At 36.5% G+C, this 13361-nt stretch overlaps 1 protein-coding gene and 1 non-coding gene across 5 annotated transcripts in view; one reads left to right on the top strand and one right to left on the bottom strand.

Annotated features, from left to right (window-relative positions):
• DIAPH2 (diaphanous related formin 2) overlaps positions 1-13361 on the top strand; it is an 894195-nt gene that overhangs the window by 46215 nt on the left and 834619 nt on the right. For 3 of the 4 annotated variants that reach the window (XM_060086246.1, XM_060086245.1, XM_060086244.1), the window contains exon 2: positions 12124-12156. The exons of the other annotated variant lie outside the window; for it this stretch is intronic. In XM_060086246.1, coding sequence (XP_059942229.1) covers positions 12124-12156 — 33 coding nt within the window. The remainder of the gene's footprint in view (positions 1-12123; positions 12157-13361) is intronic. 4 annotated transcript variants of the gene reach the window in all.
• On the bottom strand, positions 9025-9159 carry LOC132482791 (small nucleolar RNA SNORA70). The gene has a single exon (XR_009530959.1). It is a non-coding gene; the product is annotated as a small nucleolar RNA SNORA70 (small nucleolar RNA).

Raw genomic sequence — 13361 nt, 5'->3', positions numbered from 1 at the left:
ACAACTATAAAACTAAACTTATATAAGTCCCCTACATACAAACAAGCTCCGTTCTAGGAGAGCGTTTGTAAGTCCAATTTGTTTGTAAGTCCAACAAAGTTAGCCTACGTACCCAACTAACACAATTGGGCATATACCGCTGCTTTTACACTTGCTTCCAGACATCCTGGGCTTGAAATAAAGACACCATACTACTGTATCTATACAGTACTGTACAGTAAAGTACACAAAAGCACAGCCACTTGTAGAGGATGCACACATGTGACAGTGTACGTCAGACACATGGTCTAACTTATGTGATTAGACATGCAAACACATGTTTGCATCTTTGAAAGTTCACAACTTGAAGGTTTGTATGTAGGGGACTTACTATATATATATATATGTATATATATATATTTCTTTTACATTATGGTTTATCACAGGATATTGAATATAGTTCCTTGTGCTATACAGTGGGACCTTGTTGTTTAATAGTTGTGGTTCCTAACTCCACCTCAGTTAATTCAAAACGTGAAGAGTCCATTGTGAAAAACACTGTTAGAGTGGAAGAAATTTGAGGTTTATCAGAATAAACATTAATACAATTGATGCTTTGCCTAAAATCACAAAAACAGTCAAGAATTTAAAACTACCTGTTAGTTTGTTATGATACTATTTGTAAAACAGTGACATAAATGAAATTTTTCTGCAATGTGTTATTTTGACAGAATTTCTGTCACTATCTTCAGATGGAATTCCTCATCTAAATGGAAACTAAGTAAAAAACCATTTATGGAACTATATAGGACAGAAGTTTTAAAGGGAGTTATCAGTAATCAGCATAGAATCTTAAGCCAATGGGGAAAAAATTGAAGTTTACCAAATTTGATAATTTTTTGCTAATCCTAAATTCTTCGAAAGATCCTTTTGAAGTTTTCTGAAATTTTAAATCATTTTTGTCTATCATATAATTATGTTTTGCTTAATGTTTAAGTGTTCAATATTTGTTATAATTAGTTATTTTAAACATCTTTCCTGTATGACTGCAAATAAACTGTTTTGTTTTCTGTGGGGAGAAGGTTGTCCACTTTCACTTTGGAAGCCATTTTTACTAGTTGCACCTTTGGAAACATGTGTTCCAGGAGCTAAACAACTGCCACACAATTGAACTTTTAGACCACAACCTGTTCCTGAATTGGGAATTGTTTGCAAATTCAAGAATATTAGTTAAAAGTACTAATTGTGAAATTAAATCATTGGTTGACTTTAGTTATCTTTTCCTAAAGATATGTATGTTATTATTATGTTATTATTATGACGATGTCATGTTAAGATATTATGTTATTATATGTATTATTACAGCATACAAGAAGTATGTTGTAATAATACCTTATTCACAGCTCAGGTATAATTTTCAGTTTTAGGCAGTTCATACTCTTGAATCTTTATAGAGGAGTGAATTATTTTGTTTTGTCAGATTAATTTTGCAGCTACATCAGAAAACTAAATGATGTGGTTATTTATAAAAGCTACTTGAAGTAGATAAATGGCAAGTCATTGTGAGGTGAAATATCTCCAGAGTGATAATCATAGCCATTTAGAGGTTATTTGTGTGTTATAAAGATAGTAATCACAACAACAGATATCAAATTACTCCATTTAATACAAGCAGCAATCATATGTCTGGGTATAGTTGCCTCAATAACATGCATAATTTTAAACAAAATTATATATAGTAACTGCCTTGTCTCTATTCCTATTGCTACTATCATAGTCTAAGCTCTTATCACCTCACACCTGGATCTCTCTCTCTCTCCCTCTTCTCTGTTTGCATCTCCAATTCAGTAAATCATGACAGGTTTCAGTGCAGCTCTGTGCTAGAAAGAGTGCAAAAAACTGAGGACACAGTGGGGACCAAGAGAGACCTAGTCCTTACTACATTGAGTTTACAGTATAGCCAGAAGACCGGCATTGATAGGGAATTATAATTTGATAATTGGGGTGTGTTCTAAAAGGAGAAGTCAGGAACCATGGGAGATGATAACAGGACCAACTTCAGCTCAACTGAGACCAGAAAGGGTGAGTAGGAGATGGGCAGATGAAGAAAGAGGGGGTGAGGGGTGAGCGCCTGAAGCAAAGTCTACACGGAAAGGCCAAGATTGAAAAAGAACTTGCACTCTAACCAGTATTGTTATATATGATGAAGACACTTCATCATCTTATATATATATATAAGATGAAGACAGATTTCAGAATATAGATAGAGGTTTTAGAGCTTGGGTTCTACTCAGACCTAAATGCTAATTCCAACTGAATAATTTATTATCTTTGTGCATTTAGGCAAGTAACTTAATGGCTGCAAACCTTGATTTCCTGATCTGCCAAATAGGACAATAAATTCCTATATCATAGGATTGCTGTGAGTATTTAAATGAGGCAATGCATGTAAAGCTCTTAGCATAGTTCCCGGCATATAATAAATGCTCAGTAAATGGTAGCTAGTATTTAGGTAGAATAGATCCAACTTGCTGATCTCTGCAAGCTGCCTTTTTAGCCTTTGATTCCTTCCTCAGTCTATCCTGAATATTACAACCTACAACCCTTCTCTGAAATGCTAAAATCTGAAAGTTCTGAAAACAGAATTTTATCATTTGGCCCCGAAACCCAGCCTGGCTTGAGGCTGTATATAATCTTTACTTATCCTGTCTTGTGGAGTATTCATGTTTCCCTGCTAACCTTGAATGCATTTGATTTAGGGTGCCAGCCCAGCTCGCGCTGGGTGTGTTTTGTAATATATGGTACACATACCATATTCCTTTCTAAAATGTGAAGCACTCTGAATTCCCAAACACATCTGGCTTCAAGGGTTTCAGATAAGAGATTGTGGACCTGTACCACCCAAAGTCATCTTTCTAAAATTCCACCTTCTCCATGTCTGTCTCTGAATCAGGAACTCATAAGGACCCTCGATGGTTGTCAGACAGTCTAGACTACTCCTTGTGGTTTTCAAGACTGTCTCTAATCTGTCCCCACTGTCAACTGAAAAAAATGTACAACCTAAAAGTTGAGAATTATGTTCTATTGGGCAGAAATTTCTAAGGACTTAAGCCCAGAAGACAGCCTCTCAGATCGCTCTGAGGGAGTGCTCCAAAGAGGTAAGGGAGGAGCCAGGATACATAGGAGTTTTTGCAAAAAAACAGGTAGTCAGAACATCAAAAGATTACTGTGAATTAAAGAAAACCAGACATCTCAAGTTAATGAATTTAGCACTCCTCTAGGTATAGGAAGATGCAAGAGTGTGGGCTCATTGAAATCATTCCTTCGATATGCACCTTAACAATCTAGGGCCAGTACCTGCTTTTCTCCATCCTGAATCCCATCAGGATGCACAGTTAGGGGTGGCTGCAGTGGCTGAGGGTTTGATGGCTGCAACATCCTTTGTTTACTGATGTGGCAGGTGACATTTTTCATCCCCACAACCCTACATGTTCGAAATTTAATACCCTCTAACTTGAACCCTTTGTTTCCTAAGGCTGCTTCCCTAAGTAAAAGTAAAATGTTAACACTGCTCCCTGTCTCATTTCCTTTTCTTCCTCTCTTTCTGTCTATTCAAATCCTACCCAGCAATTAGGGCACAATTCTTTATAGTTTCTTAATGAAGCTATATTTATTTCTTCTCTGAATTCCTATTGTACTTAATTTATTCACCAAATATTTGGGCAGGTATGATGTGCCAGCTACTGCTCTAAATGTTAGAGATCCAAAAGTGATTAAGAGAGGAAAATTAAGGGCTCTGCTATTAGGGAACTTGTTTTCTAGAAGCTAGAACATAAGTAAGTAAATAGGTAAGTGAACAGATAATTTCAGGTAGTGGTTCTGCTATGAAAATAGTAAGACAGGACATGTGATAGTGCCCAGGGAGGAAGAGCAGGAACATACCTCAGAATCTCCTCTGTGGTTAGTTTTCACTCCCTGGTTAGATTGTAAACGCCTTAAGGGCAGAATCACGTCTTAAACTTCTCTTTGCCACAAAGTGCTCAGCCTATGATGAGTTCTGAAACATTAATGTTTGGTGGAGACATCTGTCTTCTTTTTAAAACAGAGAAGGTAAAAATTTATTTATTAAATATTGAGCTCCACTTGGCTAACCCATTGATCTAAGAGTATCTATTATGTACAAAGTACTGTGTTGGGCAAAGCTGGCTTTCTTTTCATTTCTGTTGCTTTTTATTCGTAGAATTATAAAAAACTTTCACATCCCAACAGTTTTCCCATTTGAAATGGTTTAGTACCTACAGAAGAAGTTACTACTTGAAAAACATGGATTATTCATGCAATTGTTTTTGATTAATTCAGGTACTAAGTGACTTCCTCTAATTCATTAGCATGAACGTTTTTTAAGACCTAAGTGGCAAACATACATTTCTTTAAAAATTTTATTTTTCTCTATTAATTTCTTTTGATTGAGGTATAGTTGATTTACAGTGTTGCATTAGTTTCTGGTGTACAGCAAAGTGATTCAGTTTTCTTTCCTCTCTTTTTAATTAATTTTTATTGGAGTATAGTTGCTTTACAATGTTGTGCTGATTCAGTTATACATACATACATATATGTATTCTTTTCCAGATTCTTTTCCTGCATAGATTATTACAAGATAGTGAATATGGTTCCCTCTGCTGTACAGTAGGTCCTTGCTGCTTGTCTATTTTATGTATAGTAGTTTGTATTTGTTAACCCCAAACTCCTAATTTATCTCCCCAACCCCATACCTTTCCCCTTTGGTAACCATAAATTTGTTTTCTAAAACATATGTTTCTTGAGCGCTTCACCCCTAGTCCTTAAGCTGAACATGTCTCTTTAAATCCCATGCTTCGCACACTGCCAGCTGATCTATCATCTATTCGGAAGTGCTAATGGTGATGGAAGAATGCAGTGCCTAAGAGGACATGTGGATGTCTGAAAATGCCCCTTAGTGTTAGAAAGGAGATGAAAGAATGTTTTAGAGTAATTTTAAATACAAGAAGTAATAGTTCAATGGTTTTGAAAGCCAATTTTTTTTCCTCCTGTCTTCTTATAATCAAACCCCTATCTACGATGATCTCAGTTCTAAAAATCATATTATATATACCTTTGTTGGTGAAACACAATGGAGAGATACTCAACTAAAACAATCTTCATAGTAAAGGGATTTGAATGGCTGAACAGAATGTTCAGCTTGGTTGCCAGATGGTTAAATAGCCTTGAATTGTCTTGATTGGTCTTGCTGATTTGTAAAGTTCAGGGTGAATCCAGGATCTGAAAAGTTGAAAGGCAGCACTTTGAAGAATAATTACTTCCTTCTGTGACTGCTGCTGATCTGAATCAGTATTGGTCAGGGATGTCATCTAGAGATTTCAAACCCTGGATCATTGGTTGAGATGGATGGCCTTTCTTAAAGGCCCTTCTTACTTGGAAAGTGTATGGAGGTTATGATAGAGTACCACCCGAACAGTGCTCTCAGAATTTCTCTGTTGTGATTGTTCTTTCATTCATCTGATCTTTGACTAGACTACAACTTCCGTAAGGTGCATGCTTATCTTGTTTATGATTGTATTCCTAGTGCCCAGCACTGAACAGATGCATAGTAGATGCTCAAATATTTGTTCAATTGAATTGAACATGCTTTTCTATATTATATTGCCCTGCCCTAATTAGAGATTAAGAAACTTAAGCTGGGTAAATAATTGACCCTTCATCTTTATTGTGATGGCCAACTTACTTTCTCTAAAAGAGAAGAAAATAGTCAAAGTCAAAGAAGTGTGGCTAAGTTTTTGAGTTGGTGGTGAGACTTTTGAATGTATGCAATTCAGTTGTCCAATTTCTGTGGTACTGGAGTAATTTCAAGATGTTTATAAAACATTGTATTACCATGTAACATTAGCCATAAGAGAGTCGAATCTTTACATCCTGCTGTTTTTGTTAATTTCTGCCTGATCGAGAAAATTAAAACTTAATTTTCTTGCAATAATGGCTCCTACATTTCAATCAGAACTTCAGCATTAGAGTTTATAAGTAAATCATCCATTTCTCTTATTCTTAAGGGGTTGAGACTCTGGAGTGAAACTTTTATAATTATGCAGTACTCATAGAGTACTGTAGTAAGTTATATTTAATATAACTGATCATAAATGAAGTTTAATAAACTCTAATTGCTTGACTAATTCACAAGCGTATTGCTTTTCAAGAGTAGATTTTTTTTTTTTTTTTTTTTTTTTTTTTTTTGCGGTATGCAGGCCTCTCACTGTTGTGGCCTCTCCCGTTGCGGAGCACAGGCTCTGGACATGCAGGCTCAGCGGCCAAGGCTCACGGGCCCAGCCACTCCACGGCATGTGGGATCTTCCCGGACCGGAGCACAAACCCGTGTCCCCTGCATCGGCAGGCGGACTCGCAACCACTGTGCCACAAGGGAAGCCCTAGAGTTGATTTTAATGAAAATATATGGTCACTATACTTATTGGTGTAATATGCCCTCATCCTAATGACCGTTATCATTAGATTTGCAATAAAAACTTACTAAAATGACTTTAATCAGTGCTTTTAATTCAGGGGTGTGACTCTAATAAACATTTTTTGGTCATTTTTTGTTGTTGTTTTAACTCCATAGTAGCTGTATAGTTTGTACACAGGAGTAAAATCCATAATGTCTGCTTGCAAGTGGTGTGAGAGAGAGAGGTGCATGCACCTATATAAATTACATTCAGATAAAATTTGAGAGCTTGTCCCTGTAGAACATCATTATAAATGAGACTGTATCTTAATACAACCATTTAAAAATGTTTTACAGGTCAATTCACATAAAAATGACTGCGATTGAATCTTGTCAAAGAGATAGCTCTTTACAGCTCTCTGAACTTTTTACATGTTGGTGGTGTTTTTGTTATTGTTCTCCTTTTGTAACTTTCTCTTTTTTTGACTAATGTATAAAAACAGTTGTGCGGCAGAAATAATTTATTTCCTATTGCAGATAATTTAAGTGTAATTTATACAATAATTTCAATGTGCAGTGGCCAAAAATGGCCCCCTCCTAAACTCAAACTCTACAAATACCCTTAAATATTTTTATTTTCAATAGACCACATTTGTCTCTCTTTTCTGAATAGTTGTAGAGTTCTAAGTAATGGTCTCAAGAAGATATTTATGACAGCAGAGTTTTACATGAGGGAAATCTATGAGAAAAGCATCCATATCAGTCAAGTGTGCATAGTTATATAGGATATCCAGTCTGTAGTTGAATGAAACTTGTAAATCAAGAAATCATAAGCAGAGTGTTTTTCTTTATGGTTCTCTATTACAAGTAATTGGGATAATTTTTTACATGAATATAATTTCCTCTTTGTCTTAAGGTGCTCTATCATTTTTTTTTTTTTTTTTTTTTTTGCTGCGGTACGCGGGCCTCTCACTGCTGTGGCATCTCCCGTTGCGGAGCACAGGCTCTGGACGTGCAGGCTCTGGACGCGCAGGCTCCGCGGCATGTGGGATCTTCCCAGACCGGGGTACGAACCCGTGTCTCCTGCATCGGCAGGCGGACTCTCAACCACTGCGCCACCAGGGAAGCCCTCTATCATTCTTAAGGATGCCTTTTAGGAAAAAATAGTCTTTAAGAAGACACTAAACAAAGCATAGTTCTCCATTTTTGACCACGGGTCCACATTTGGTTTATTAATAACCAAACTTTAAACTCAAGGGAAGCTCTAGAAATAGAAAGGTACCTAGCCGGATTGACATCCCAGTAGAGGGAATGTGCACAAACAGGATATAATGAGGCATGCGGTGGGAAAAGGATTTCCATTTTTCCATAGCACACAGATCATTGAGGGAAGACGTAAAAGGTAGCCTAGGGCTGAATAATACAGGGCTTTGAATGCCATATTAAGGGTATTAGTCTTTATTCTGTAAGTCATCAGGAGCCATTGAATACAGATGGGCAAGTAATAGTCATTTATAATTTTTTATTGAGTTCTGTGTGCCAAACACTGATCTAGGAATTAAGGGTACATCCCTGAAACAAACAGATGAAAACCTTGGTTCTCATGGAGCTCACAGTTTTCGTGGGAGAAACAGACAAAAATAAATTATAGACTCTGTGAGAATGTGGTAAGTTTTATTGAAAAAAGGAAAGCAGAGCATGCTAAAGCAGGTCAGGAAAGTGTGGAGGAGGTGGATGTTTCCATTTAAATAGGATGGACAGAGTAGGTCTCCCTGAGCAAGAACTTGAAAGGGGGAGGAGTGATGGAGGAAAGCATATGGAAAATGGAAAAGAGCATTCCAGGCACAGGGAAGAGACAGTATATGTGGCTTATTGCCTTATGGGGAACAGTGAGGTGGTTGCTGTGACTAGAGCTGAGTGAATGAAAGGAACTGTAGTAGGAGATGAGGTCAGAGGAATATGAAGAGTATGCAGCTCCATAGGGCCTTGCAGGCTATTCTAACGATTTTGACTTTCACTGGGAGTGAAAATAGGGCACCATTGAAAAGTTTTGAGCAGAGGAGTGACATGATCTTCTGACTTGTTTTTTTTTTTTTTTTTTCTGGACTAAAGTCCATGGTTTATTCAGATTTCTTTAGCTTTTTCTTTTCTTTTTTTGACAGGAAAGTGGTATTTATTGGTGCACGTGAGTAAGGAAGGGACAGCCTCAAGGCTCTCATGAGTGCAGGGCCTGCCATGTGTCCAGGGGGCCACGATTAGGGATGTATTTGACCCCACAGCCATCTGGGAGGAGCCGCTTATCTGCCACCATGTTTTCAAATTCATCTGCATTAAACTTAGTAAATCCCCACTTCTTGGAGATGTGGATCTTCCGGCAGCCAGGGAACTTGAACTTGGCCCTGCACAGGGCCTCAAACACATGCTCCTCACCCTGCAGCTTGGTGCGGATGGACATTATGACGTGGCCAATGTGGACCCTGGCCACTGTGCCCTAGGGCTTTCCAAAGGCACCGCGTATACCTGTCTGGAGCCTAGATTGGGGGCAGCATTGCTAGTCACGAATGTCCACTGGAAAGGGCTGTCTCCAGGGTCCCTTAGGGCAACGCATACAGGCAACAGGCTGCATACACTACTGAGGAGGCTGCTGTTTGCAGCCATTGCACACCTGGCCCCCACGGGGAAAAGAGCATGGTTGGTTTAATTGGCTGCAAACTGACTTGGGTTTTAAAACTGTCACTACCTCAATGTGTTCAGAATAAACTATAGCAGGGTAAAGGTGGAAAAAGAGAGATAGGTTAGGAGGTTCTTACAGAAATCTAGGGAAGAGGTGATGTGATGGTGACTTGAACCAGATCTTTGCTTGAAGAAGATGACTTTGGCAATGAGGAGAGAATGGTGGCAGAGGTAATTATTAGGAGGCTACTGCCAGTGATTAGACTCTAAACTGGGATGGTTTGTGCGGGAATGAAGAAGAAACTGCAGAAAGATCACCGTGGAACTTGACAACTGTTTTGGCTGTAGGGAATGAAGAGAGGGAGGAGACCAAGGTGACATGGAAGTCTTAAAATTGGATGGTAACCATTACCATAAACATGACCCTGTTTTTTTGAAAGTCTGTCTTAACACTCTGTGATAACCCTTGGTGCTCATGTAGTGTTTCCACTGGGTTATTAATTATATACCCACTTTTTCCTACTCCATTGTCCCTCCTATTACCCACCTACAGAGTTGAGAGAACAGCTCTGATTCTTACAATTGTGGCAGTAGTAAGATATAATTAGGAATGAAGAATTATGAAAGACCAAAGAATCTAAATTTGTGTATAGCTTGTATATGAAGAATAATCAGCTGCTGGAAGAATATTAGTGTATATTGGTCAGAATGAATTTAGTAGGTGACACATAAGACGTGTTAGGGAAGGACTTTGGTTGCCAGGGGAATGCTCTTCAGGATGATGCTTGACCCCCTGGTAATGATGGCAAAAGGCAGTTACCCAAAGGAAAATGAAACTGATGGGGCTTGGGGCATATCTGTGAATTTGATGTTACCATGAACTGTTTCAATTCAGTAGTTCAACCCTAATATCCTACAGCTTACTTATACCACCTGAAGGGGCCATATGTTGACTAAGAGTTAGTATCTAGTGACAACCAGATCTGTGGTCCATGGGTGAGTCACTTAGCCTCTTCAAACTTCAGTTTCACCATTTGTAAATTGAGAGGTTTTGACCATATTATCTCAAATTTCATCCAATTTAATAGTGTCTAACTCCATACTGTGGGATTTAATATGGACAAAAATATGTTAATTTCAAAAAAAGAGAGAGAGTGGAGGTGGGAGAAGAGGAGAAAACTCAAGTCTCTTCCCATAAGACAAGGTGGAACTATTGCTAGCAATGCTTTTTTGTTGTTGTTGTTTCTGTCCCCCATGATTAAACTATCAACATATATTCAATTGAGATACAGACTTAAGGCATTCAAGACAAATGTGTACCTTAACTTAGAGAATTTGACTAAAATCTTATTTTCCCTGAATTTACATATTCACTTTGAAGATTTATATGTTTCCAATCTTGAGTTTATAACCTCAAAGGATGGGAAGAAAAAAGCAGGGGTTGCTTGAAGAACTGTATAATCTGTCTAATAAATAACACAGGTGGACAGGTACATATCTGGATGGTAGCAGGGTAGTTGAGGCACTTTTGAGACTTTGACATTTCTCACTCTGATTTTACATGACAGGAAATCATGAAGCTTGTCACTGTGCATAGAACAGTTTTCTGTACCCCACTGGGAAAATTAAAGAGAAAATACCAGATAGAGATAGTCCTAGGGTGGACTGATCTCTCTTAAAAAGGCTTCAGTTCTGATATAAGTAATCCCCCTTCTTTTCTTTCTTGTAGACAGTAAAGATTGATTGGGGTTTGTGTCAGCAGGATGTGATGAAGACATAGTACAAAGATGTAGAAGTGTAGATCCCTGAGGGAATAGATGGATTAAAAGTAGAAAAAGAAGTACACTTATAATAATATATTTGTCCCAACTGATGGAGGGGAGGATGGATGATCTTTAACAGCATTTAGTTGGTGATATTTGAAGACAGTTTTATGAGATCCTGTGACGAAATAATTCTCACTTAAAACTCTTAATGGAATTCTCCCCACCAGTGATACGACCATATTTTTCTTAGTTAAAAGGGATGTGAGCATGCATCATGTACATCATTCAGCTTCTGTTTGTTGTAGGAAATAAATATACAGGTTGTGGCAGAAGGGTTAATTTCAGTTCCTAACAGGCTATTTAAAAAAATATGGTTCTTTCCTAATCACATCTCTTAACTAGCACTACAACATATTTCAGCATATTTATAATATAATAATAACTGCTTTCGTGCTGATTGTATGTTATTGTAAGATCTTGAAGCATCTTCTGAATCCTGGAAGATTACTAAATTGTTAGCTGTTACTTTCTTACTTTAATATTGATTTATTATTCCAGTATTGTTTGTACTCTATGTGGTAGTTTTTATTAACCACTGTATTTTATTAACTAGAGTATACCATTTCCAATGATTCTCAACATCAGAAGTAGAAAACCACATGCAAAAAAAAAAAGAAAGTGTTGGGGTTTTTGAGAAATGGGCATATATTAACAGATTCAGTAAGTTCAATGTTATCTAGAATATTTATAAAGGTGTTCATTAAATTATCTATCAGATGCAACTGAGTTCTAGACTGAGCTGTTTCATTATATGTCATTACTATTAAATGTGACATTTTTCCTGTTGTTCATGTTTTTAAAAGTTTTATGTATCTCAAAAATATGATTATTCATTCTAAAACTTTGAAAAATCTTGAAAGGGCTTATGACATTTTTATATCTGTTCTCACATTTGAGCACTGTGGTAGTGATGTCTGTTCCAAATCTGACTTTGGGAACTTGGGAGTCATCTTCAAAAATGAAGAGACACCCCCTTCACCAAACCTTCATTTTTAATCCTTAATATGTTGTTTTTTTCTTTTGTAAAGAATGTGTTTATAGATTTAAAGTTTCTAATTCTCTTTGAAGAGTTATAGTTGATAAAATAAAAAATGAGAATCATTCAATTATTTTCTTGTTTGATCTATGAATTTCTCTTATCTGACAGGTATTTTTTTTCCTTTTTGGTTTTAATAGAACATTCAAATAAAAACTTTGGCAGATGATGTGGTAAGGTGGACTTAGTAGCATGTTATTACCTTACTTATGCATGTTGCCTTTTTATTAAAGTGGGTGGACATTAAAGCATTGATATATGTAAAGATATAAAAAGTCTAGATGTTTACAAAGTACAGTAGAGGGAAGAATGATCAATAGAGTGGCTTTTCTTTTTCTTGATGTAAACATAATCAATTGTATGTGTTCTCAAAATAATTTTGATATTACCATCCTGACATATACCTTAGCCAATTTTTAAAAATCTGTATAACTCTAACTCTGGGAAACACAAATGCTTCCTTTCTCCATAGACATATAAATTGACTCTGAATATGTTAAGCATTAATATTAACAGTAAAGGATATTAATTTAAAATGGAAAGGAAGTTAAGTTCATTATGTTAGAAATGTGGTATTACATTTAAAATCCTCAAATATTTTTGATCTGAGTCTATCATAGTAAAACTTATTAAAAGTTATGGGCTTAAAATTTAAATGTGCCCTTTTATAGCTAAACTTTTAAAATGGGGTATTTTAAGTATTTTTTCTTTGTGAAATTACCTGTCTACAAATAATGTAGAATATCGTTCATGATTTAAGGAAGTGAAAGTATGTGGCTTAACTTTATTTTCTTATCAAGATATAGCTGAAAGCAAAAGCCAATTTTCTAGATCGAAGTGAAGGGCACAGTGGAAGATCAAATATATATGTAAATAATGCTACTCAGTAAAAAAGCCAGCACTGCAAAAGTAAATATTAAGTGATATGAAGGGAAAGGAACAGAGATATGTTGATTTAATGGTCGATTGCATATTTAAATGCTTTTGTGTCCACCATATCTTTTAGTGGAATTTGACTCTTGGTTATATACTCAGCTTATTTGGGATTGCTTAATGTTTTTTCTTGAGTTGTTTGAGTTATATCACATATCTAATCTAACTTCATTTTCCTCAAAGACATTCAAATTTAAAAGAAAATATGAAAATATAGAAGGTGATACGAAGAAATGAATCTTTATGTGAACACTGGTCTAGGAACCAGGGACTCGTGAATTTAGCGAGTCACTTTTTCTGTGAAACAAGAGAGTCGGCCTAGATGATTTTTCAAGTTTCTTCCCAGCTCTAAAATATTATGATTTACATAATCTCTTTGTAAGCAACCATGTACTAAGATCATTTTTGGAATCCTAAATAAGCTGCTTAAAACTGCTCATATTTC

The sequence above is a fragment of the Mesoplodon densirostris genome, chromosome X (genome assembly GCF_025265405.1).
Source record: "Mesoplodon densirostris isolate mMesDen1 chromosome X, mMesDen1 primary haplotype, whole genome shotgun sequence".
NCBI classification, from domain to species: Eukaryota; Metazoa; Chordata; class Mammalia; order Artiodactyla; family Ziphiidae; genus Mesoplodon; species Mesoplodon densirostris.
This window is presented reverse-complemented; position numbering and strand designations above follow the sequence as displayed.